We start from the raw sequence: 27617 nt of genomic DNA on the forward strand, positions 1-27617 counted from the left end.
GCGTGTTTACCCAGCACACGCACTGAGCCCTTGGAAGCCCTTGTCAGCTGAGTATTGATGCCGTTTTAGAATCATAAGGGGAGTCAGCGAGGCAGACTGGAATTTTACAGCAGAAATAACATTGGCCAAGAAAGCATCTTCGTTCATCTCACAGATATTTTCTGGGCATGGTGCTGGGCACGGGGGTCACACCAGGACATGCTGAGACTTGCTCCCCATCATCAGGGCACACGGGCCTCGGAAGGCTGCCCCACTTCTCTTCCTGATTTGCCACTGAGGACACAGCCCTTGATGGCCATACAGCAGCCAGCCTCCCTCTCCTCCCACCCTCTCCTGGGTGCTTCTGGCTGTGGTCGTGTCCACTCATCTCAAACAGTGGGCTCAGTTTCACCCACTTGTGAGTAAAATAACTCCTGAGTCGAGCTTAGTGAAGGCAGAGTAGACTCAGAGCACCTGATTTCCCTTAACGTGTGAACCTGGACTGCAGCTCTGGGCCAGGGGGAGACCTGCTTGTCCTGCTGGGCCCCAGGGGAGGGGGGATCCCAGGGGCTCTCCTCTTCTGGTTTCCGCTCTTTCTCTGCTCCTGGCTCTCCTCCTGTTCTATATTTTCCAGGTGTCAGGGGATCCCACCCAGAAGATTCTTAGCCCTGGGGTCTAAGGATATGAAAAGATTGACATGGTTAAAACAATTTAGCACAAGCTGCATATTAATGTAGTCTAAATGAGTGAGCTTTTATTTTGAAATTTTAATTTCTTCCCCCATCAGCCCTCAGCTCTCCTGCCCGCATCCAGGCTTGTGGAGCCTCCCGCTGCTGCTCACGGCGCCAGCACAAGTGTGCCTGACCTTGTCTCCTGCTCTCTGAAGCCTCCACTGACGTTCCCTGGCCTGGACTCCTGGAGTCCTTGGGCTGTCTAGGACAGAGGCCATGGAAGTAGAAAGGGCTCAAACTTAGTTTTTATTTTTAATCTTTAGGAGGTAGTTTCCAGACACAGGATGGGGTAGAAATCAAGTCCAAAAAAGACAAAGTGGGAGCAGTGGCTCATGTCCTGAGTTTGAGGACTAGAATAATACAGGAGACTAGGGTTTCTTTAGACAGGTTCAGTTTTAAATTCTTATACTGTTAACATGGGTGGAACTGCATTGGCCTTTCAGTATACCACGAAGAAAATTAGTTTGTGGAGAGAATACTGGCTGTGTTTATAAAGCAAGACCATTTAAAGGCTCTCCCAGTAAGCTCTGGACACTCACACTGAAGAGCGCCTCCACAGAGAGCTAGTTTTAGTTTCTGAAAAAAAAATTCACTTTTAATTGAAAGGGGCTTTCCAAGTGGGACTAATCTAAGTTGTTCTGCTTAAAAACTTCCTTATGAAAAATTACCATTAAAAAAATTTAGCCCTTTTCTCCCCTGGCTTTGTATTTAAACTAAATTTGCCATGGCATCCTGAAGCTCTGGTTGTTGCTCTGAACCTCACAAGGCAAGTTTGACCATAAGGTGAGCTGTCCACCGCATCTCGTGGGTTCAAATGAGAAAGGGGCTTCCACCTTAACGTGTTTGTTATGTGTTTCCTCTCAGCTCCTCAAGCCCAAAATGTACTGCGTGTCAAGAAGGCATCATTAAAGATAAGGTAGTCTTGGGTTTTTAATGAATTATTTTGTCAAATGTTTTAAGCTGGTAGTACTTTCCACATAGTTTGCATCCAGCGCTCTGAAGATCCAACTGTATCTCAGAGTTTGTCAGCTGGTGCAGCAGGGTCAAGGCAGAGGACCGTGTCGTGTAAGCACCTGGACAGACGGGCAGATCTGCTCCATAGCTGCCCAGCTCTGTAACCTCGGGGAGTGCTTCACCCACTCTGATCCTGTCTCCTCACCTGTAACAGTAACGGTATCACCTCCTAAGACCCCCAGGACGTGTGGGAGGAGTCCAGGAGTTGGTGTAAGTAAAGTGCAGAGATGTGTGCTGTCATCTAGGGTCTTTACCCCAGACAGCTTGTACTCACCTCTTAAAACGGTGCTAGTCTGAGGGGTGCTATTGAATGTGCTCTTTGTCTGCCCTCCATGCAGTATCTTGAAGTCATTAGACACATGAGATTTCCGTCCCTTCCTGCTCCCACGTGATGGTGTGTGCCAGTAAGAACTCATGGGTGTCAGTGCGGGCTCTCAGAGCATAGTGGGCCACCCGGGTCGGCCACCAGCTTCCCTCCTGGGGCTCTGATCCTCTCCCTCTCATGGCTTCTCTGTGGTCATCCACACACTGCCAAAGCCTGCCAGGCATACATTTAGTTTGAAACAACTCGTTCTTAAAGTACTTAAAATATTAATAAAAATGTATGGTTCCAATATTTTGATTAATGAATCTAAAAGTTTTTTAAATGTAGGTCATTAAATTGTACAATAAAATTTGTGCTCTGGAGCTCTCCTGTCTAAAGCACTTTGTAGACTGAGTTTGTCGTCAGGGCAGCTCGGTGAGTGCAGTGACTTGAGGGTTGCTGGCAGTAGGTGACCCTGGGCTAGCAGAACAAGGGTGTCTGATGTAACCTACCCTGGACAGTTTAAGCGACGGAAATGGCCAAATATCCATGTACCTTTTCTTCCTTAGTGTTTACCTGCTGCTAAAGACTTCAGTAACAGGTATTGTTTTTAAGAAAGACAAATTACTTAACTTTACTGTTTATCTTAACATGAGAACTAACCTGTTAACTTGTTAATACATATCTAACCAATGTGATTGCGAGAGAAGGCTGAAACAATGGACTAAGGTGATTTTTTTAGGGTCTCCATTTCATTATTCAGAATTGTTATCCTTATTTTTCAATGGCATTGATAGCTTAAGAAAAGTTACTAGTTTTGCTGAAGAATCATAAATGAGAATGACTAACATCCTAGCTCTTCATGGGAAAGAGGGGCCCCAGGAGACAGATCTACCCCTCAGCAGGTCACTGATGGTGGGACCCACCATGGGGCCTTGGGTCTACTAAATGGGATAGTTGCAGTAAATAATATGAGATCTTTTTAAGCTCTAAAATTCTATACTTATAATTATTCTGATGTTTTCAATCTATGTTTTTTATCTATAAAGTTAAACTCAAATGACTTAAGAAACTTAATGGCGCAAAAAAGAAGCTTATTTCTTACTGATTAAAAATACCTATTTTGTTGACTTTAGTATCATAAATTATGACCTTTTAAAAAGAGTCATGTTTATAAAGGATTAGATTTGACTCCAAATTACTTTATTTTTAACTCTTAACAGCTGTTGATTCTGTTTCTTTGCCTGAGAAAGGCATATTAAGGTTCCTGTCTCTTTTTCCACTGTTCTAGAGTGTTAATATGTGGGAGTTTCTTAGAAGTGCCTGAGGACTAAGACGGTGTAAAACGTGTTGTTAGAAGGAGCGAGTGTACTTGTTTTCTAAGGGAAAAATAATACTAAAGGAAGGAAGTTTTTCATTTTCAAACGGAAACATTTTCACTATTGGATTAACCTCAGTTTTTGCAATATATATTTAAGAGAGTTTTTCTTTTAATAGCAAGCTAATGTCTCCTTTTTGGTGAAGAATGAGTTATGAGTTACATAACCTTAAGAGAAGGAACCAAAATAAATGTTCTTCACACCATCTGTAAGCTATCATCTTTTACAGTAATTTCTCTGTTTCTCTAGCAAACATAAAAAGCCTAAAAAGGCATTGAGTTGTAGCACGTTCTACACTTGTCCCTTGATAGGAGGTGCACCACCCATGGCCACCTTCGCAGTGCTGGCTCCTGGAACTCCCCAGAGTCCAAATGTGAGCTTGGTCCTGCTCTGCCCCCTCCTTGACGTTGTGTCATAGTTCATCCAAAATGTTTGAATGTCCCAAAATGATCTTTAATTTCGCAGTATAACTTGTTTTCTTTTGGCTTATTTAATAGAAGATGGTAGTTAAGGTTGTATTATTTAAATTGTCTCTCTTAGTAGGGGTAACTCCTTCATTCTGCTCATAGAAATTAGAAATTAAGATGGTCCTTAATGCTTTCTGAGGTCCACTTAAGAGGTGCTCTCGTGATTTTTTTAAAGTGGTTTTGCCTTGCCCTAAGTAGCGACATGTGGAGATTAAGAAATATTAATCCTCTAAAATAACTGTCTTTCAATTTCAGGTGTTTAAGGATAATTGCTGCAAGAGAGAGATTCTGGCTCTTCAGATATATTGTAGGAATGAAAGTAGAGGTTGTGTAGAGCAGTTAACCCTGGGACATCTGCTGGTAAGTACTGAAGTGACAGGGTGGGTTTTCACATTAAGAAATACAAGTCGGGGCCGGCCGGGTGGCGCAACGGTTAAGTTTGCACGTTCCACTTCGGTGGCCTGGGGTTTGCTGGTTCAGGTCCCGGGTGTGGACATGGCACCACTTGGCAAGCCATGCTGTGGTAGGCGTCCCACATATAAAGTGGAGGAAGATGGGCACAGATGTGAGCTCAGGGCTAGTCTTCCTCAGCAAAAAGAGGAAGATTGGCAGCAGATGTTAGCTCAGGGCTAATCTTCCTCAAAAAAAAAAAAAAAGAAATACAAGTCATTGGTCAGCATGATGTGGCTCCTTGAGACCATGATTACATTAATCTTTCAAAATACATCCAAGTATGAAAGTAGTCAAAGCCATTTAGTTATGAAATGTTATTTTTTATGACGTCACTGGATGAATTGTCACCTGTTTTTTAAACACCCTCACCCTGTTTAGAACAGAAAGAAGTCTGAATTGAATTTTAATTTTGGAAGGCCCATTAAATCTTCTCTTTTTTTTACCATGAAATTCTACATAACTTCTTAAATTTTTTTAATTCGTATCATATTTTATCCTGAAAGGATATTTGAATTGGAATAAAACAAAGTCCTTAGCAGATAACCATCCAGGAGGAAGAGTTGACTTTTATCCTTTAAAAGCAATGTGGTTTGAGTAATCCCTAAATAGAATATGAAATTCAGTGTCTCTTGATACATTTGTCACTCTTCTCTGTGAAAAACTGGCCTAACGGCAGATAGAAACATTGCTGCAGGATTTAATTGCATAAAGGCCAGAATCTGGTATTTCTGATTGAATTTTTTGCCAGTTAAGAACTTTGACTGGCCCTGTGCTGAGTGGTTAAGTTCGCGTGCTCTGCTTTGGTGGCCTAGGGTTCACCGGTTCAGATCCTGGGCGCAGACCTACACACCTCAAGCCATGCTGAGGCAGCGTCCCACATAGAAGAACTAGAATGACTTACAACTAGGAGGTACAACTATGTACTGGGGCTTTGGGGAGAAAAAACTTCAAATCCTCTGTCTTACAGGTGCATTTAAAGAACGATTGCCAGTTTGAAGAACTTGCGTGCGTTCGTCCTGACTGCAAAGAGAAAGTATTGAGAAAAGACCTGCGTGATCACGTGGAAAAGGCCTGTAAATATCGCGAGGCCACATGCAGTCACTGCAAGAGTCAGGTTCCAATGATTACGTTGCAGGTGCAGTATTTTCTTGTTTCACCTACTTTCCCTCTATCCAGATGTAATTTGTCCACAGAATAGCTTTTTAAATGACTATTCTAACAGGAATAAAGAGAAAAGATAGCAGTAAATATCAATTTTCATCTGACTTTATTTCAGAGTTAAGCTTTATTTGTTTTGCCTGTTTTGATTTATGTAATTGAGTTTCCATTGCCTTGATTGACTGTGAGTGCCCAAAAAAATGAAGACTAATTATTTAAAAAAGATAGAATTTTTCACTTGTCCCAGGGAATGGCCTCAAAATCTTATTGGATTGTTTCATCTTTTCCAACTCTGTGACGTAACTGTCACTCAACAGGGTAATTTATCCTGCAGTATTGAAGTGCAGCTGTCTGTCGGGGGAGAGATGAGAATTTAACCTTTTTTCATACATCGATTATCTGGCACAGTTGTACATTGTACGCATGTTAGAATCAGATCACTTGTCTGTAAATTAGAGAGAGAGGTTGGGGGTGGAGGACAAACTATAAAAACAATCAATGGTGTAGTAACCCTCAAATATTTGTCCATTTGTTGAACAAGTATTTACTGAGTACCTACTATGTGCTGGGCACTGTGCTGGGAGCTGAGGGCTCAGTGGTGAAGCTCACTCTTCCAGTGGGAAGAGATCGTGAACAGGCAACCATATAATGTGTGGCAGTGATCTGTACTAAGCAGAAAAATGAACTGGCCTCAGGGGAAGGGGGGGATCAGGCTGGCTCTCTGAGGTGGTCGGGGCCCAATGTGGGAAGAGCACTTGGAGCGGAGGGAGCGGCAGGGAGCACACAGGCTCTGAGACAGAACTACTTGGCAGTGGATTCACAGACTGGGAGAGGCCAGCATAGCTCCTGTGCAAGGAACCAAGGTGAGGTGTGAAGGTGTTGGAGGCAAGCTAGTTGCGGGGGGGCGTTGGCAGGCACTGGGCATCCTTGAGCACAGGAGTGACGTTGTCAGAGTTCCATGTTGGCAGGTGTGACAGGTGGACGTGGAGGGTGTAGTGCTGGGGGTAAGGGGAAAACATGGAGACGAGGCATGGTGTTGGCTTGGACAAGGGGAACAGGGCAAGGGAGGGAAGAGCAGTTATACTGGGGTAGGCTTTGAAAGTAGAGCCAGTGGGATTAGCTGATGGCTCAGATATGGAGGATGAGTAAAGGATGATGTCCAGCATTTGTAACTAGAGCAGCTGGATGAGCCATAGTGCCCTAACAAGGCGGGGCTCAGCAGAGGATAACAGGCTTGGGGGGAGAATTGAGGAGTGATCTGGGCTGCAGATATGTATTAATCAAGGGTCCTTGCTGCTGTGGGACTGGAGCGAGTGGAGAGGAGTGCCAAAGTCAGAGGACAGAGGCCTGGGGCACATGAATGCTTACAGTACTAAGAGGGGAGGTCATCCAGCAAAGGAGCATCACGACAGTGGTGTCCCAGAGGCAGGGGAGCTGGAGGGCCTGGTGGGGTAGGTGGAGCAGATGCTGCTGAGAGGCTGAGCAGGGAGGGGCTGAGAATTGACCTCTGAACTTGGCCAGATGATGACTGATGGGATCCTCAGAAGAGAGCGGACTCTGTAAGTGCAGCCAGGGTGTGAGGGCCACAGTCAAATTCCTGATAGATGTTCTAGCATCCATCCACTTTTATTGACCAGAGTTTAGGAAAAAGTTTTTGTGTTTCTGTATGAAATGAGATGAGCTCTACTTTATAATCCCCATATTTACCTCACTTTATATAACTTTCCTATGCCTGTCACTTTCTTCCATTGTGAAACCTTTTTCCTGTATGATTCTAGACATTTCCAGTTATTAAAAACTTTTAAGAACTATACCATCCCCTTTGGAAAGTAGCAGTAGTATTTGTCATAATTGAATAATTTCTTCAGTAATTAAATTGAAGTGAATGAGACATGTACGTAATGAGCAATACTCCAAACCTTATGCATGTTAGTATATTGCTATCAAAGTTACACTTTACAAAGATCAGTTGCCTTTATTTGAAGAATAGAATCCAGGAATTAATTTTCATTTGAGAAGGAATTGTAGAATGTGTCAATTAAACATCACGTGAGTAACTGACTCTGAACGCCAAATGAGGCTGTAAAGAGATTGGTTTTAAAGGCATAGTGGTTAAGCTCTACTTCAGCAGCCCAGGTTTGTGGGTTTGGATCTTGGGTGCAGACCTACTCCACTCGCCAGACATGCTGTGGCAGCAACCCACATGTAAAGTGGAGGAAGATTGGCACGGATGTTAGCTCAGGACTAATCTTCCTCAGCAAAAAATAAAATAATAACATAGTATATGGATTCACAAGATATTTATTGAGTGCTTGTTGGGCACCAGACCCTGAGCTACTTGCTCAGGACGCACAGAATAAATGACAGTCTCCTCCCTTCATTTCATGATCTGGTGAGGGAGATGCTTGGATACACTGTTGAATACATTGTAGTTCGGAAAGAAATGTAACTGTGCAGGAAGAAAGCACCAATAAGGAAGGGCCAGTTAACTAACCTGCTTTGGTGAGGAGACAGCATTTGAGTTGATCTGGGTCTTACATTTGTTGACTGCAAACAGGGGAGAGAGACATAACAGGTGTAGACATAGAAAATGATGATTAAGTTTGGAACCTGAGTTGTGTAAATTAATATTCTTTATTAATCTTACTACACTCTTGTGATGATAACTGTTTTTGAACTGTTTTAAAGGTGTTGATACTGAAATGTATCTTAAGCCGTTTTTCCTTTCTGTCAGGGCCTGTAATGATTGTACGAGGCATGCCTGTTGGAGGTCACAGCTAGTGCACACCCTCCCCTGACTCTTGAAACCCTTAGCACTAGCAAGACAGTTGCACAGTCACTTCCTTACAGCTGAGGAAGGTTCCAGGACTTGCCCTGGCCTCCTGTCCCGTCAGTGGCATGATTCGATTCCCTAGTCTTGTTCTTTTAACTCTAACACACAGTCTCATCCTCAGGCGTTTAGTTTATTTTTAGAAAGAGCGACCTGTCTAACTTAGGCAGACCTGAAGCCCCAGGTGAGCCATTTGATGTCAGATACATCAAATGTTGACGAAATATAGATTGATAAAGCTTTGAAACTCTGGACCATTGCAGTTCATGTGAGAATTTCTGTTCTGTGTGTTAATCGTGGTATTGGCATTATATCAGCTGTTTTCAAGTTCTTTTTTTTTAATCTATAGGCCAGCATAATTTAAAGTATCAGGAAAAAATCGCTTCTTTTACATTTAGTCTAGAATAATTATTGAATATCAGTCTCTTTAAACGGTTCTTTTCATTTGTGAAAAGTCAGAATTATAAAGATCTCATGGGAAAATATATATATATATATATATATTTTTTAAAGATTTTATTTTTTCCTTTTTCTCCCCAAAGCCCCCCGGTACATAGTTGTGTATTCTTCGTTGTGGGTTCTTCTAGTTGTGGCATGTGGGACGCTGCCTCAGCGTGGTCTGATGAGCAGTGCCATGTCCGCGCCCAGGATTCGAACTAACGAAACACTGGGCCGCCTGCAGCAGAGCGCGCGAACTTAACCACTCGGCCACGGGGCCAGCCCCGGGAAAATATATATTTTAATGGGAGTATATATAGGTACAGCCACTTTGGAAAACAGTTTGTCAATATTTTATTAGGTTGAACATTCATGTACTCAACTAATTAGCAGTTCCTTTCCTAGATGTGAGAGAAGACTTTTGCACATACTTACCAGGAAGTATGGTCAAGCATAACCAGAGCAGCGGAAATCTGGAAACAACCCAAACGTCCATCAGCTGGAGAATGGACATACCCATTGTGGTGGACACAGGGGACTGTGTGTGATGTGGCAGGGAAAATATATGACAGTACTATCATACAGCCTGACAGTTGAGGACCCACAGCTGTATGCAACACATGGGTCAGACTGAGAAGCATAGTATTGAGCCAGGTTGCAGAGGAATCATAGGGTAGACTTTAATAAAATTCAAAAGCAATCAAAATGGAACAGTATTTTGTCTGGCACACATATCTGTGTAATGAAACTTTTTTTCTACATAAAGGAAGTAGAAACACAAAATTCAGGTTTGTGGTTTAGTGGTTACTCCTTGGGGAAAGTTGAGGAGGAGATAGGAGAGGAACACGCAGGTAGATGGAAGTTACTAGTTATGTTCCTGTCCCCAGTGGGTGTTCACTGTGTAGTTATGCTTTATGACTCACATCTGTGTTACATCCATTCTGTGTATGTATCAAAGTTAGTATTTAATTTTATAGACAGGACTGATTTTATTAATATACAGAGAGTTCTTACATACGAATAGATTATAAATTTTTTTAATGGGTGTGTTGTTTTCCTTTGGCTGCTGTAACAAAGTACCACAAAGTTGGCAGCTTAAAACAACAGAAATTCATTCCCTCACAGTTCTGGAGGCTAGAAATCCAAAACCAAGGTATTGTCAGGGCTGTGCTCCCTCTGACGGCTCTAGACAAGACTCCTTCCTTCCCGCTTCCTAGCTTTTGGTGGCTGCGATCCTTGCGTTCCTTGTCTTACAGCTGCATCACTCCAGTCTGCCGCCACGTTCGCATGGAGTCTTCCTGCTGTGTGTCCTCTTCTCTGATAAGGACACCAGTCAATAGATTCAGGGTCCACCCTAAAGCAGTGTGACCTCTTCTTAACTAATTATATCTACAAAGACCCTATTTCCAAATAACGTCACATTCTGAGGTTCCAGGTAGACGTGAACTTTGGAGGGGGAGGTGGGGTCACTATTCAACTCACTATGGTGGACAAAAGCCATGAAAAGGCAATTCACAGGAAATATAAATGATTAGTAAATATCAAAAATATTCTTAACCATACATTATTAAAGAATTGCAGGGGCCGACTCCATGGCGCAGCGGTTAAGTGCGCACGTTCTGCTTCGGCAGCCCGGGGTTCGCCAGTTCAGATCCCAGGTGCAGACATGGCACTGCTTGGCACGCCATGCTGTAGTAGGCATCCCATGTATAAAGTAGAGGAAGATGAGCATGGATATTAGCTCAGGACCAGTCTTCCTCAGCAAAAAGAGGAGGATTGGCGGCAGATGTTAGCTCAGGGCTAATCGTCCTCAAAAAAAAGAAAAGAATTGCAAATCACACTCATTGCCTTTTTCACCTCTTACATTGTCAAAGATTGAAAAGTTTGATAGAATTGACAAGGGTGCAGGAGCATGCTTTCTCAAGATAGTGGGAGTGTGTTTGTGTAGGGTTATTGGAAGCAGCTTGGTAATATCTATCAAAATCCCATTTAAATACCTGTACCCTCTGATACCTATAAAGCCTACTTCTAGAAACTTATTGTTCAGATATTTTTGCACAGATCTGCAAGGATACACAAAGATCTTGATTGGTCTGGCCCTGCCGACCCCCAGCCCCACCTCCCACAGTCCCCTGCCCTGCCCTCCCACTGCCCCTACCCTTGCTTCTTCTGCAGAGCTCCCCCTCTGGGCACCCCCATCACCTCTGCCAGCGCCCTGAGCTTCCCTGTCCCCTTGCCGCAGTGGTTATTGTCTATTTGTGTGTGTTTCTAGCTGTCCTTGTCGGGCTCACCCCAGCACCCTGCGCATGCCTGGCCTGGTGAATGAAGGTGGATCAAGGGCAGGTTCAGGGAGGAGGGGTAGCATCTTTGGAGCGTTTGCCAGCTTCCTCTCCAGGCCCGTGACTGACTCAGTCCTCAGAGCTCCCCTGTAAGGGAGGTCTGTTCACTCCCTCGTTTACAAGTAAGGCAGGGAGGTGAAGCCGTTTGTCCGAGGTTTCCCACTGCAAGGCAAAGAAAGCCTTGAAACCCGAGAACTCATAGGGAATTTGAGCACAGCCAAGTAGAATGGAAAGCTGGTGCTCCTATGTGGTACCCCCTTGTGGGAAGCCTCCTGGTCAGGTTCAGTCCAGTCAAATGCCTTCTCCTGAGCTCTGAATGGACTTGCCCTCAGGACCAAGCCCAGGCGCAGAGCAGCTGTGCGCTGTAGGTGTTATCTCTGAGCTGTTGCAGACCCACAGTGCACCCACTCCTAGAGACAAGAGACTTAAAAACACACCAAAGAAAGCTGACTGGTGCCTGGCTGCAGGCCTCCTCAGAGGTAGGCCACCGTCCTTGGCCCACACCTGCCCAGGCAGACTGAGGTGCTCAGCGAGTGCTCCCCTCGTTGTTCAAGTGAACAACAGCGTAGCTGTGGAGTCCCAGACAGGATCTGAAAAACCAGATTAGGGGAATTGGAAGAGTCCCAGGGCCACAGAGGAAACAGGTTTCCTTCTTGCTTAGTGCTGCCTCCTACAGGAGACTCTCCTCCCACGAGTTGTGTTGTGTAGCATGCAGTTACCTCTCTGGTTCTGCCTGTGTTAATCTCTCTCCAGTGGCCCTTTGTCATGTGTCTGATGGTGCTCTCCAGGGCCCTTGGGTTTGATGTTTTGGGAGTTATTGCCCTCGCTTTGCTTGTGGACAGGTGCACTGGACACGTTCCCGTTAGGTGCCTCTGGCATTGGGTTGAACATTCGCCATCATCCAGGCTCTATAAAGTTGAAATTTGTCGCATCCGGAGAAGGGTTATACCAAAATTTATCAATGTTTTCTATGTCCTAAAGATAATTTAGATAAGATTTCGGGACAGTAACTTAAATACCGAGTAGATCACACTGTTTTCAGGTATTTGAGAAACGTCATTTCCAGACCCCAAACTAAGAGGCCAAAGGAAAACTGTGTTTCTCTCCAGCCAGCAAAGACTGGACACCAGGCTGAGTCCCGGCCTGTCATCTGCCAGCGGCGTGAACGCTGGTTAGGGCCAAGCCTACCTGAGCACGCGTGTCAGGGAAGCTGCTGTGTTCACGCCACCTCTGGCAACCATGCTCCCACAAGTTGCCCTGACTTGTCAGATTTGAGTAGCTCTTTTGAGATGCCTTATTTTGAGGCACTCAAACTATTTGAATGTAAGGTCTCATCCAAATGTAATGTGAGTGTCCTTTGAGTTCACATAGAGACAGTGGGGACATTGGTGGAATCTGAAGGAAGGCGGGTTGTATGTTTCAACGTTGACAACGCTTTCTTTTTCTCCTCCAGAAACACGAAGACACTGAGTGTCCCTGTGTGGTGGTGTCCTGCCCTCATAAGTGCAGTGTGCAGACCCTTCTGAGAAGCGAGGTAAGGGCCTTTTCAGGCGTTTGTGCAGTCCTAGGACTAGTGTGCCAAGAGACTCCACTCTGCCCTTGATAGCTGAAGTCAAAGGTTTTCACAGTTCACAGTAGTGATATGTGTAGTAGAAAAACAATGAAAAACCCCATACTATTTTTTGGAGTCAGAAATTTCAGAAGCAAGCAATTAAATGCTACAAAGTGGTAAATTCAGAACAAAATATTATTAGGAATTGAGAAAAATGGGATTATTTTATAATGCAAGCAAAGGTGACACTTTTTGAAAAGGTTCTAAAAAAATCCTATTTTTAAATCTGTAAAACAGGAATTACTGTAAGGTTATCTCAAGAAAATAAGTTAAGTTAGAGATACTCAAGAGCTGTTTTGGCCATGCATGCTGTGTGGAGATGGCGCTGGGGAGCAGGTGGGCACAGGGGCAGCTCCCACATTTCAGGGGCTACCGGAAGCCACCTGTGCAACCTCCCAGAGGCCATGCGTATTAAACTGTCCTCAGGTACACTTTCTTTAAGGCAAGTATATTTTGCATTAACTTCATGTGATCAGGATATATCCAGATGGAAAAATTCCCAGGATTCTTAATGTTTTTGCATCCGATCCTCACCTAGAGACCCTTTGGTTGCTATTCGGGGAGCTGTCTGGGCACCTGTGGGCTCAGTGGTGCACATGCCCCCCAGTCTCCCAGCTGGTGCCCTTTGTCCTGGGTGCTCTGATCTGACGAGTCTGCTCACCTCAGCCTTTTTCAACATTCTGGAATTTTACCACTGTATATCGGGGAGGGCAGGGTCAGTCTCTCACATCCCCACTTAGCAAGAGGACCTGTGTGTGGCTAGGGCCAGGGACACAGGGTGCTGAGAAGACCCCCGAGAGCCACTCTCACCTGAGGTACGTCCTCCCTGGAAGTTGACTCTGCTGGGTGAAGCAGGAGGATCTTGGCTGGTGACAGTGGTCCCTGGGCCCTGAACGTGCCTCCAGGAGTGGTGGGGAAGTGCATGTAGATTATTTCCATAACCAGAAAGTCTCTGTTAAAGTGAATGTATGAAGAGTTTGGACTGGTGAAATAATTTCCAGGGTTTTATACACTTTCCTAAATTTTTACTCTCTCAGGGCTATCTGAATTAGGGACAAAAGCTGCCTCCATTTTGCCTCTACGTTGTTTTTATCTTAAAAAATCTTTAAACTTGCATTATCTTGGGTTTCTGGTGAAAGGTGTTATTAGTCTGTAGATTGCTTTTGCTTCTGTTCCAAAGCTCCTGTAAATTCTGTAGAGCACTGAGAGTAATGATAATAAAGCCAGTTTAGGAAAAAGTATGACCCTAAATTTATAGTAGTGCACTGAAAATAATGTCAAACTCAGTATTTTCCCGATCTTAATGTTAGGAGCATTAGCTGTTTAGATCCACGACTATATTCATGGAACTAAAAGAATGTATTTTAAAACTTTTAAGTTGAAATTTCTGCGCGCATAGTCTCCTGCTGCGTTTCTGTGCCTGTCACCTGTAATACACCTATTGGGTGCTTTCCTCCAGGTGTAAGCCAGAGCTTCCTGGCTGGGTTCAGAGGAACATCAAGTGTGCTAGGCTGCTAGATCTGTGACCACCATGGCTCTGCCGGGCTCAGAGACTTTCCACCAAGGGTGGCCTTGGCAGTGGTCAGCTGGGTCTCTCAAGCCAACCCCATGGCCTCAGCCCTCCTCTTTAGCAGTTGCAGCAGGACGCGAGCAGTCCTGTGATCCACTTGCCTCTGTCCTACTACTCTGTCCTGGTAGACAGAGGAGACATTGTGGAAATTAACTACACCTGCCAGAGTGACACATCCCATGAGCCTCTGGGAGTGCATGTGGGCTGGCACGTGGAAAACCTGTTCCCAGGGTCACTGTGCACTGTGCTCACACACCCACTTTCCTAATTCAGGGTCTGATTGTCTTCTGTATATAAGATCTATCCCTGGAGTTTTCTGATGAGAACTTCTTCACTAAAGAAGAGAGTATCCTTAAATTATATTAGCCTAATGCATAACACTGTTTTTAAAATGTAGACATTTCAATTCCCTTTTCTCTTGAGGCGGCATTATAAGTGGTTTTTATTTGATGATATGCTAGCATTTAAGCTGAACAAAGGGGTTTTTCCTTGCAAGATGAGTTATCCTTTCCCAATCCCTCTTAATTTTCTTTTGTCAATTAGAGATGACAATGTTAAGCTTCATGTTGTTAGAATGACCTTAGAGGTCTTTAAGAAGCTACATGAATTTATGGCCATACAGAGGGGAAAAAAGTCTTTCAGAAGGAAAAACTCATCTCCAGTTATCTTAAGTATTGAGAGTAATGGTACATCGTGTAAGCTTGCTTTGAAAATATATTTATTTTTGTGCACTGTATATTAGGTGTGTGACCCAGTTGCATCCTGAATGCTTTCTATTTTTTGTGTTTCATGCAATTTTTGTTTATAGTCTTTAAATGTGCATTTCAGTTTATGTTTTTTTTTCCTTTCTTTTTTAAATTCTGGCACTGCAGATGGCATGTCACATTTTGAACAATTTGTTCTAAAGAAGCTGCAAATTTAAGAAATGTTATAGTAAATGTATTTCTGTATATTGGTGTATATATGTGTATACACGTGATGATACCGTATATTTACTGCATATAAGTCTAGGAAGCAGATGATATATACACACCTGTAGCTGATAAACACCATTCGTAATAGTACAACCCAGATGCTATCTGTGCCCTTAATATGTTTGAACATTTTCATGCAAACGTTTGTGCCACAACTCACGTCTCTTTCCCGTTGCAGTTGAGTGCACACTTGTCAGAGTGTGTCAATGCCCCCAGCACCTGTAGTTTTAAGCGCTATGGCTGCATTTTTCAGGTCAGTATCCGACATTTGTCCTTCCCAGTCACTGACATTCTGCCATGAGAAAAAGTTATTATATTAACATTTTAACATGCAAGTTCTGGACTTTTAGTCTTTGTCATGGAACCGAATCACCCTGTTGCATGGGTGACAAAAGCCGCATGTAGCAGATGTGGGTGCTCGCTTTCCATTCCAGTGGTGTTTCGAGACATCAGATAGACACTTATGCTGAGAAGGGAGTCAGTACATTAAGAGACCTACAACATCTAAAACCAGCTAGTAAATGGGACAAATAGGACTGACATATGGTGGGGTTTCTAGATAGACTGTTATGGAAATTGTTACTTGAATATAAGTAAGTATCAAACTGAATGTGGTTTTAGCAGCGTGCACATTGTACACAGTCGTGAGGATCACACACCTGTGTCCATGAATACATTTTATCTACATGCCACACCTCCTAGAAGAACAGTGTGGAGAAGACGTCTCTGTCACTGCCACACCTATGCTGTGAGAAACCTATTTCTAGCTTATTGTTATTTTTTTTAACACGTCTGAGATTGCTAGTGATTTTGAACTGAGTTTTCATTTAAATATATATCTTGATCTTAAAACTGTCAAAGGGCAGTATGTATTACAATTAAAGTATTTTATATTTAATTTTATGTATTATCAATACATTTTTATGAAATCAGTACAGAGATACTGTCATCTTAGTATTTTCTTAGAAAATAGAAAGCCTAAGAGTGAGAATGACTGATAGCATTCCCTTGGCTTTGGTCTCTAATGAGCCTGAGCCCTCACCACCGTTATGTCGTATGTAGTACCATTCATTCTGTGTATGTGTATATATATGTTTTTATATAGCACCACTTATATCAACATATATATATGAATATTCTATGTACAGAGTATATGTTTTGGAGATCATTAAAATGCTTTCTGTGGCTTCTTAATTTTCCAATATCAAAACAAATTATGCTTTCATACCAATTATTTCCTTAAATATATGAAGTACTATTTCATGTGCTTATTACCAACTCTGAAATGGTCTACATCTTATGTACTCTGTAGATTGTTTATGTTTTGTATGTAACTTTCTAAGTATACTTAGAATAGTGAGGAACAATACATTTTCTGATACAGTGTATTTCACTAAGTCATTATTTAAGTAAATTATTTAGAATCCTACTTTGATTACATGGTAACTAGATTATTGTAACAGTATGTAGCTGTATCTGCAGATGTCTAAACATTTTCCATTTATATTTTTAATGAAAAAAATTATAAAGGAACAAAAATATGTCTAAAACTTAATTTCTAACTGTTACAAGTATGAAACACAGATAAGAAGGCACTTGATGAGAAGCTTGAGGAATGAAGAGCATGAACTTGAGATTTTTCTTGTAGAACTTCAGTGTCCTGTCTTTGAGCTGCTCTGTCCTCGCCAGCCTCCTCACCTGCACACAGTAGGGTAGGGGCCCCTGAGCATGACCCTTCTAAGGCGTGGAGATTCCCTCTTAGCTTCACATGAGCAAGTCTCCCCTCTTCGTGTTTAGTGCTGGTTTTAGATCATCTGTTAGTCTTTCCTCTCTAGTGGAGAGAAGTTGGCTTAATGCATTGCATCTTTGTTCTCACAGGGGACAAACCAGCAGATTAAGGCCCACGAGGCCAGCTCCGCGGTGCAGCATGTCAACTTACTGAAAGAGTGGAGCAATTCCCTAGAGAAAAAGGTACGCCACACCATTTCCTGCTTTTGTTGGTTTTAATGATTTCAAATTATTTAAAGAACAAAACCTTTTTTATACTTATTATAGTTTTTGGATCAAAGAAACAGCATATCAAGATAGTGTCAGAAAAGTAAGTTCTCTTCACATGATCTTGAGCTTTATAAATGAAGGTGTTTGTTTTTGTTTTTTTGTTCTTTGTTTTTGAATTGCCAGGCAAGTGTGCAGTACTTTTTTTTTTTTTAATCACATTGTGGTTATTTTAGCATTGAGCTAGAACAAGGATTGTCAGATTTCCAGACCTCCCCTTCTCTGCCCCAACCCTGTTTTTTCTGGCTTTGGTTTTATTTCCCCAACCCTTTGTTTTTATAAATCAAGTTTTATTGGAACACAGCCACACTCATTCAATTCCAATTTGTCCACAGCTGCTTTTGCATTACAACAGCAGAGTTGAGGAGACCACAGAGCCCAAAATATTTATTCTCTGGCTCTTTACAGAAAAAGTTTGCCAACCCCTGATTTAGAAGGTTACAAGTGTGAGACGCTTTATCGTTTTTTGTCTTTTCTAATAGACAAGTAGGGAAAAGTCATTCCTTTATCACTAGCATTACTGTTGATTTTCTCGGCTGACACTTTATGGAAGTGTGGTGGATGGAGCAAGTCCACTTCCCAGACACGCGCGTTCTCTTCCTAGGCTTCTCCTCAAGAGGCCTCAGTGATGGGGCTGTGACTCCTTAGCAAGCACCTTCCTGATATAATACTTCTTCCTGGGAGAGTTGGTTGTGTGGTGTTCAACTCAGCAAGGCCTTCTTTTTGTGAGGAAAGGATGAAAACCTCTAAGAATTGATAGAGAAGTTGTTGTTACAGGATCTCTCATTGTGGCTTATTTACAAAAATCAAAACTTAATTTGATGTTCAACAAATATTTATTGAGAACTTACAGTGGGGGTGTACTAAGATGGATTAGAGCAGCCGGTGGAATGATGTTTGTTTTCCAAATATTTGACTATCTTAAGTGTGAAATCCAAGCAATTTAAAATGTAGATGTACTTGAAAGAATCTGAAAGTTTAAATCAAAACATTTCTATTAAATCTGACATAAAATAGTTTTTTAATATAAATGCTTAAGCTGGAGATAAGCAATGTTAGGATTGGTATGTTGTATGTACATACACAAGTGGAACAGAAGGCAGCTTCTGTTTCACGGTAAAACGAAATTTGTATTAGATAAATCATTCATGATTTTTCCATGAACACATAGTATTTGCTCTAAGTTCAGTGAAGGTTTACCTATTAATCTTTTTTTCCAACCGTCTTTTTGAAGAATTTATTCTGTTTCTGCCTCTTTGAAAATTATTGGCATGGATCTCAGGGCTTTTTGTCTGTCATAGATCCTGTGTTTCTCATTTATTTAAAAGGTTCTTCCTTTCATTTAAAATGAATTGGTTTTGTTTCAGCTGTACTAGTTATGTAACAGTTTAGCGGGTCTCAAGTGTGTGGTTGTCCAGTGGGACGGTTATGGAAGGTGCTGTCACTAAGTTGGCTCCCAGGGATGAGATTGTGAGACGCGTGTGGAGGTTTATCCCGTCAGTTATGCTCTTCTCCTACCCTCCCACTTGGTCATGCTTTCTTCACTCAAAGTGAATGGGTTACATCATTGGACACACTGGGACATACCAGAGTGGCCTGCCTGCACATGGTCCACAGCAGCTTCTCACTCTGTGAATTCCTCATGTGTGTGTAAACTATCACCAGCCCAGCCATACTGAACTCCTGCAAGGATGGGCTGTGTTGCCATGCATTGCCATTGACAGATTTGAAATATTTGCTCTCCTGGGTGTTGCTCAAGGATTAGTCTCTCCCTGATTCTGTCCATGAGAATGACCCTCCTTCAACGCCCCCCACGGAGCCATGCAGGTCTGCCAGGCCTCAGCTCTGTGCATTCTTGTTTGTGTTCATTAGAAGGTGCCTGTCTGTCTCCCCACTGGGCCCAAAAGCAAAGACTGGACAAAGAATGGAAATATTTGTATTTTCTTAAAATGGGAATGTATTTCTCATTATAGAATTATTCGCTTGGAATCTCGTAGGTTATTTTGTTCATCTGTAATAGAAAATAGAATATTTGAACTGGTTCAGAAAGACTGATCGTCACATTCTCCGATGGTCATACTAAAGAAAACTGTTGGGTAAAATCTGAACTTCAAAGCACCCATCGTATTTTAGGAAAGCTTAAATCAAAGGGAGATTTAGAGCTCCCACCAAAACAGGCTGGGGTGCAGGATGTGCTCAGTGAGGAGCGCCTTGGGGAAGGACGAGGAGGCCCCGTCTGCGTCTGCTATGTGGGTGTTACTCCGTGCTTCTGGAAACACGCCTGCCCAGTGGACTTCCCGTGCACGTGACGCCTGCCTAATAGACGAGTGAAAGCAGGCACCTACAGGTGCTCGGCGTTGAGTTCTCTGGTTAAAGTGTATAAATAAATAAAAGTAAGTTTAAATAAGGGAAGTCCCTAAATAAAGAAATTAAGAGTTTGATATGGCATGATGTGTTTTCATCAATGTGAGATACTGCTGCTCACCCTCAAATAGCTTAATATGTTGCAGGAAAAAAATGCTAGATTTTGGAGATATTACTGGAATTTTTATCAAAAGAGTTGGGATGCTTACATGATCTCTCTTTTTTGGGCATGAGAGTAGAGTCTGGGAATTATGCCCAACTTTGACAGATGGGAATGAGTGAATTGTAACTTTAGAAAAGTCAGGAACACTGCTGTGATGCTGCGTGTGTCTTGACCTGGATTGGTGCCAGTTGATCACTTGCAGGAGCCCATGGGCATTTAAGACATCATATTTTAGGAAGAAAAGTCCATTTATACTGAGTAAAATCCCAGGAAAGTAAAGTATCATTTTGCCCGGGAGACATTGCAAGTTTTGTATTCCTTAGTAAATGCATGTTCTAAAATGAAACAGACTGTGATTGTATCCAAAGGCACTGCTTGCCTGAACAGACTGAATATAGAAAGGATGCCTATCTTTAAGCTGGTTCTTCTTTAAAGGGACATCATCAAGAATCAGTTCTTTGTCACACCTGGTTTTGTCCTGAGATGCCTTTGGGCCGTCACCGCAGTAACCATCACCTCACCTCAGTGAACGTCATCATGGTCCTCAGGTGTTAGTGTTATTAGAGAGGCACATTCAGTCCATCATGGAGCTCTCCATCTTGAGGGTGGCAGCTGCAGCCATGCATAGACAGGGACATCATTGGTGGAGGGAGCCTTTCCGAAATGCCCCTTGTGGAATCTCGTGAGAAGGAAGGCCTGTAGGAGTTGCCCTTGAACTCCTCACCCCAGGGGCTTTTAAGACCAGTGTAAATTGGTTCTTGGGAGCTAACTGTTTTTCAGAAAAATATTTTTAAAAGGTCAAAGGTGGGCTTGGAACTGCTCCCCCAGCAGGCCCTTCCTTGGACTGAGGAGGGGTTGAACACAAGCTTTGTGGAAGGTCTCCTCAGGTGGCAGGCCTGGCACACCCACTCTGCAGCGCCATCTCTCTGTTTGAGGGTTATAGGTTGGCGTGAGGATTAAGTGAAGCACATGTGTAATTTTTTATTCTCCCCATGCTTTCTAATTGTGTTGGAAGAGATTTTCAAAGTGTGAGAGATGGCCCATTGGTGGATGTGAAATAATTTAGTGGGTTGTGACTACCATTTTTTAAAGTAAAACAAAATAAAATAGAAAATATCAGGGTGTATTGTAATACCTTTGTGTTGTACTATGGTTTTGTGATACCTATTTTATGTACACAGACCACACACAAATGTAGGTACAAATGGGATGAAATGTAAGTATGTGTATCCTGCTATGCTTCCTGGTCAAAGTTCAAAAGCCACTCTGGTAAAAGATTTATTAGTTTTCAGCAAAAACTTAAAAAGGTTCGCATTCATTCTGAAGTTCAGTCAGCTGTTGCACTTTGCCTCATTGAATTACTACGAGAGATGAGAGAGATGCAGTTTGTAGGATTCCCTGCTAGATTACCAGGGCTTCCATTCCCTGGGTAAACTCCTTCCAGTGAGCTAACAGAAGGCTTATGTTGTGAAAATTTAATTGCTATCTTAATTATTATTAATTAATACTAAAACCTCCTTTTTGCAAAATTGCTCAATTGAAGAATTTCTTTTTCAGGTTTCCTTGCTGCAGAATGAAAGTGTAGAAAAAAACAAGAGCATACAAAGTTTGCACAATCAGATATGTAGCTTTGAAATTGAAATTGAGAGACAAAAGGAAATGCTTCGAAATAATGAATCCAAAATACTTCATTTACAGGTAAGAATCTTAAGACTATGGCTGGACCAAAGGGCAGAGGGACGCATTTGTGTTCTCCTTCAGGACTTTCTCAGTGAGATGCTTGAGCGGAAACCCTGACCTTTCTCGGACAGAGGCAACTTGTTTCTCTTGCTTAAGTGGACTCGGGAAAGGCAGCCTGGGTAGCGTGGGCCCGGCCTGGGGGCCCTCCCTACCTTTGCCCTCGAGAGCCAGCTCCATCACCGCTTTCTGTGCCTTTGAGTCACTGGTGGTGAAATAAGACTTATGGTCTGGGTTTTTAAAAATTAGCTGTTTTTATTATTTCATATTGTTCATATGTTCATGTGTAAAGTTTCACTTCCTAAAGTGAAATGAAGCCAAACTATTTTGTTGTGAATTTTTGTGTGACACACATACTCACCCCACTTTTTTCACCATAGTGATCCAAAGATGCCTCCAAAACAAACTCGTAGACTTTGCTGCTCTGAAAAAGGTGATTGTATAAATAGGCCTCATTAAAATGCTGCTCCTCGTTTCCGTTATCAGCACAGGTCTCCATTAGGCACTTGTTAGCGTCTTATTTTTGTAAGTACTATCTACACATTAGCTTGCTCATAGTGTACATTCATTATAGTAATTCCTGTGTATCACACACACCCGTGAAAGAATCACTAACACGTTGCCAAAATGGTTTTTCAGTGCTTACACTTAGGGTGTGTTTCCCTAAATTATCTGGAAGAGAAAATATGTCTCATAGCTCAGAGTCACAGCATCTTTGGGAATGCCTGTCCTCCCATTTTAACATCAGAGATTAGTCATAGTGCTTTGAATTGCATACGGATTTATTAAATTTGTTTCATTTGTATTAAACTTTGTGGTTGTCCAGGGACAAGGAAAAGCACAATAAAACATTAGATTACATTAGAAAAGATACAAGTCGTTAGTATTGAATCAAACCAAAAAAGTAGTGTTAGCTAAAACACCCACAAACCTTCTGCTGGGCATCACCTGCAATTTGCTGAGTGCCCATGGAGGTGTGGGTCAGAATGTCCAGACAGAGACCTATCTCCACTCAGGTGGCTCCGCTCACCTGCGCTGTCTGGTGAGCATTTCTAGCTCTTGGAAACGTAGCTGCCGTGTGTGACTTGGGCCTCAGAGAGGTGCCATGAAAGGCCAAAGAAGTTAGTGTTATGCTAGAAAACCACTTGTTAAAAATATCAGCAATAGAAGAAGAAATGAATAAGTGGTGAGTTCACTTATAACATCATTTATAACAACAAAAAATTAGAATATACATAAGGAAGTCATAGAAGCACTTAGCCGAAACCTCAGAGATTTTATATGCATTCGTCTTCTCCATTTCCCCCTCTTCCAATATGAAAAGTTTGAATTCACTTTAATTTACTTTTTAGTAAAGTTTAGTCATTCCGCTGTTTCTGATTTATGTCTTAAAGCTTTTGTGATTGAATAAATCAACAAGACCTAAGTCAGAAAGAAAGCAAGGAGCCAAAGTCCGGGAGCCCAGAGAGGTGGAGAGGGAGCAGCCACCCACCACTGTCAGGCTCTCCTTGACTGGTGATAAGTAGGAGGGTGCTGACCCGCCAGTCCTCTCCTCCACAGAAAGAAGAGCATGGAGGAAAATAGGCTGTGTTTAAAGAAAGGGCCTCCGATCAGACTGGATGCTCAACTCCTGATTTCCTTAAGTGCAGGAACAAGAGACTGAGAGGTGCTGAGAACTCCTCAGGGTGCTTACCATTTCAGTAGAGTGGTTTGCGTAGAACTGCATCCAACTGGATGATTTTATGAAAGGTGAGATTTAGTTTTACCTTTGATATCACTGTGGAGTTGGCAACATTTGGCTGGTGACAAGAGAAATTCTGGACTGTCAGTGTTTCTGAAAACATTGATTGAAAACCTCTGTGGACAGGATGCCTGGGGATGTTGGCTGTACATGAGACACATTCGGCCAAGAGGCACTTTCTCTCCACTTCTTCCAGACTCTTCTCCACCTCTTCACCCAGAGCCTGGGTCAGACATGCACCTCTTATTTTTCATTCCTCACCCTGGAACCCTCCCAATTGCCTGGAAAAGAATTTATCTTAAACACTGTACTGTGGCCCAGAAAGCCTTATATGACTGAGCACTGTTACACCTTTCCAATTTTGCCATGTCCTCCAGAGGGTAAGGGACCTTCTCTCCCCTTGCCTTCCTTTCCTGACTCTGGCTCCTCCTCAGATGCCTGAGATGTTAGTGTAAACACCTTCTCCTCTGGGAAGTCTTCTCCCACCCCTGCCATCCTCGGTGCTCCCTCAGCCCCTGCATTGGTCCACCTTGGTGGTGACAGACGTGTTGATCTGTTGTCTTCTTCCTTGTCTGATTCTCCAGTAGACCCTAAAATTGGAGCGCAGAGTTCCTGATGGCCCTGGACAAGGTGGACAGGGATGCAATCAGTTGGTTAAAGGGAGTGGAATTTAGGAGTGTTTGCTTTTGCTGGCCCAGGAAGGGTAGTTTCTTAATATTTTACTTTTTAAACAACCTGTTTTCCCTAATTAAAAATACAGCCTAGCTGTTAGTTTAATTCCCACGTTCCTGTTGTTAGCAGGAACTCTATGAACTGGTCACTCTCTCAGTCAGTGGGTCTGCGGGACGGAAGTGGAGCAGCGCGGGGCTGAAACGGAAGGACCAGCAGCGCTCCGTCCATGTGGCCCCTTAGCTCGGCCCATGAGCACCACCTGCATTGTCTCATTGGACAATGATTGGTCCCCAGGTCCCTGTGGCCCAAATGGTAAGAAGTGACAGAGAGATGGTGGTTTAAGCCCTAAAGTGCACAGTGCATGAGACTAATAAATTGGTGCTCTCTGATAGCACATCTTTTGATTAGGATTTATGTATGTAGTGTGAAATCTCTGCCATTTATCTCAGCTCCTGAGTTCTTTTTTCTAATAAAATCCCACACCTGCATTTAAGATTGATTTTTATAGAAACACTTCGGTGGCTGAGTAAAGATTGCTCGCCAAGAATGAAATCCTGTTTGCTGCACTTTACAGAGAAAACTTGATTTAGATTGGCATTCTGCTTTGAAACCATATCATTTATACAAATTTTGAAAAGTCTAAAAATAGCGTATTTTCCCTTGCTGTGCGTGGAGCTCCGTTAAGTAATTTGGTTGAGCCTTGTCTGTGTGTGCGTGTGTGTGTGCATGTGCTCCCGTGTGCACGTGTGCTCCCTCCTGCCCCTGCACCGTGTGCCGACTGTGTTACTGGGTTGTAGTCAGGGGCCTTGCTGCCAGGACAGTGGCCCTCATTTCAGACTCCGCAGTTCCGTTCTTGAGATCACCGTGTGCCTTCCTGCCACCGTCCCGTGCACGTCACAGTCTTGGAGAGGAGGCAGCGCAGCGTCATCCCTTTTTTTGCCTCAGGGGCATGAGGCCCACGCGTGATGAGTGGCTTGTCCTGGGCCATCCTGCAACTCATGGTTTACTCCTGGCTCCATCAGGTCACAAAATGGCATCTCTCAGAACTGTCATTGATTATTTCCATTTTCATTAACTTCCCTGTTTTACTCATTGGTATCCACATTAGCTTAGCTTACAGTTTTAGTAGGTAGAGTACGTGAGCACAATTAACAGACACTCATGAGAATTATGTCATGGATTTGGATGTTCATTAAGGTCAATAGTATTGTCCCCAGAGAATAGGCTTTGTGAACTACTTAAATATGCCTCTAGCCATATATATTTAAAAATAAAGTGACATCAGAGCAGAAAAGTATTCTTTAGAGAAGTCATTTTCACTTTTTAAATGTTACCTAATATCGAGGTTTCTTGGAAAGAAGAGGAAGAATAACACTGTGCTTTTACCCCAAATAAGTAACCCAAACCTACCATGTTTGTTTCTTCATGGTTATTAACAGCCAGCAAAGGTGCTGAAATGTAAATGTTTAAAAATAGGCTTCCAGAAGGAGAAGTGAACGCAGCAGGTCCCCGGGGCTCTCCCCTGTGTGGCCGCAGCTTCAGAGGCGGCCCCGTCACTCCATAGCTTCACTGGGGACTAGACTACCCAGACTCATGAGCTTTCTTTCAAACATGCAAATTCTTTTTGAAAGTAAAAACCCTTTAGGTCTCCAGCTTCCTCTAACAGATGAGCACACCTGTCCTTTAAAGCAGACCGGGCACCCTAGCTGGGGCACGCACCTCGTCCCTCCAGTTACTGTTATAAATGTAAAATGGTCTGTGTGTTTCTGGAAAAAAGGTTTTTTGAATTATTTAAATTAAGATAGCATAAAGTCAAAGCTCGCCGTCAACAACCACATGTTCATCAGCAGTATTTCTGTGCCCCAGTGGACACGGGGTGCTGGGCATTGAGCAGGTGGAGGAGGCAAAGCCCCCCTCTCATAGGCGTCAGGGCCCTTGGTTTCACCCAGAGTCTGAAGACCTGCCACCAGGGCCCTTTCCTGCTGCCAAACCCGTGCAGACGGTCAGATCACTGGAGCAGGTGGCAGGGTGGTAGCAGCTCTCTCTCCTGGGTCCCAGAGAGGGTTCTGGGGTGCTCTCCACAGCCACAGAGACAGCGGCCTCTCCAGCCCTGGTTGGGGGGCGGGCAGCCAGGTAGGAGGCCCATGTCGTTTCGCCACTGCTGATGGCTCAGCCCTTTAGGAGATGGAGGCCTTCAGACAGAGCCAATGGATGTGATTCCAACATCCTGAACTCGAGACCCTAGGACAGAGTGATGGGGGGCTGCCTGCCCTGCACTTGGCAGGGTGAGGCCTCTCTGTGCCTCAGTCCCTCCTCTGGGAAGTAGGGACTCTTGGTACCTATGTCCCCTGAGATACATTGTGGGCATTAGACAAAATGCCCTGTTGTAGAGCTGGCATGGGGCTTCTGAGCTGGTCTCGTCCAGACCGGCTCTCAGCTGATTGCTCTGTTCCTAACTGGCTGGTGTTTGGTGGTGGTGGCCCAGTGTTTTCCGAGAGTTCTAACTGTGTTTTGCCTTTTTGATGCCTTTGGTTTGGAAGCGAGTAATAGACAGCCAAGCAGAGAAACTGAAAGAGCTCGACAAAGAGATCCGTCCCTTCAGGCAGAACTGGGAAGAAGCTGACAGCATGAAAAGCAGCGTGGAGTCCCTCCAGAACCGCGTGACAGAGCTGGAAAGTGTGGACAAAAGTGCAGGGCAGGCAGCTCGGAACACAGGTGAGGGTGGGTGGGACAGGAGCAGGGACAGGTCTGGGAGGGACCTGGGTCAGGTGACATGTGTCTTGGACTACTCTTGGCCAAGTCCTGGGACCCCAGGTAACTGCTGTGGCTTGACTTGATGGGGTAAGTGGTCCATTAGGCACCTGCTGCCTTAGAGCGGAGCTTTCCAGTACAGATGACATGCATGCAGAGGTGTGATGCTTCTCCTGCTGAGATGTCTTTGGCAGAGACGAAAGCATTTCCCACTTAGTCTTGTCCCTTCCGTGTGAGGCCTGTGTGGTAGAGAGTGGGCTTGCGGTGGACGCCAGGTAGAGAGTAGGTCTGATGGTTAGAGTGTTCTCGGCCCAGCTTGTGAAGGCTCAGGGCACAGAAGGTGACACATAGGTGAGGCAGAAGACCCAGCATATTCAGCCAGCGTGTTTCTGATACCTAGAAGCATCCTGGGGCTTGCTACTTTGGGGACTGAATGAATATTCTGCATATTTGCATGAAAAGGGTTAACGGTGACAGGAACAGGGATTATCTTGACTCACGTGGGGTTGGATTAAGCAGGCAGAGGACGTGGAGTGGAGTGGACAGAGGAGCATCTTCAACTCGGGCACAGATGACTGATCATCGAGGCTGGAGAGCAGGGGGATGTCAGCAAGAGGACAGCCATCCCCTGCCCCCAGCTATGCTCCAAGGGGACAACGTGGGATGTGTCCCTCAGGGTGTTGCATCTCAGCAAACCGTGGCTATGGGTGTTGGGGGCCCACGTGGTATAGGATCGGATCTGAGGCCTTTTTCAGGACATCTACATGGCATGTGTCCTCTACCCGATAGCCACAGTGGTTTTATGTTGCTTAATTCAAATGCTGGTGGGGATCAGCTTCTCCAGCCTTTCAGGTATTCACGTGTCTCCCTCACCCCGTCTCTCCTC

At 43.7% G+C, this 27617-nt stretch overlaps 1 protein-coding gene across 2 annotated transcripts in view; it reads left to right on the forward strand.

Moving 5' to 3' along the window:
• Positions 1-27617, forward strand: part of TRAF3 (TNF receptor associated factor 3) — a 109711-nt gene that overhangs the window by 75881 nt on the left and 6213 nt on the right. The window contains exons 5-12 of one of the 2 annotated variants that reach the window (XM_070593337.1): positions 1575-1626; positions 4130-4234; positions 5295-5462; positions 12546-12626; positions 15427-15501; positions 17127-17219; positions 21388-21528; positions 26521-26695. In XM_070593337.1, coding sequence (XP_070449438.1) covers positions 1575-1626; positions 4130-4234; positions 5295-5462; positions 12546-12626; positions 15427-15501; positions 17127-17219; positions 21388-21528; positions 26521-26695 — 890 coding nt within the window. The remainder of the gene's footprint in view (positions 1-1574; positions 1627-4129; positions 4235-5294; positions 5463-12545; positions 12627-15426; positions 15502-17126; positions 17220-21387; positions 21529-26520; positions 26696-27617) is intronic. The other variant, XM_070593338.1, reaches the window with a different exon arrangement.

This window comes from Equus przewalskii, chromosome 25 (assembly GCF_037783145.1).
Source record: "Equus przewalskii isolate Varuska chromosome 25, EquPr2, whole genome shotgun sequence".
Taxonomy (NCBI): Eukaryota; Metazoa; Chordata; class Mammalia; order Perissodactyla; family Equidae; genus Equus; species Equus przewalskii.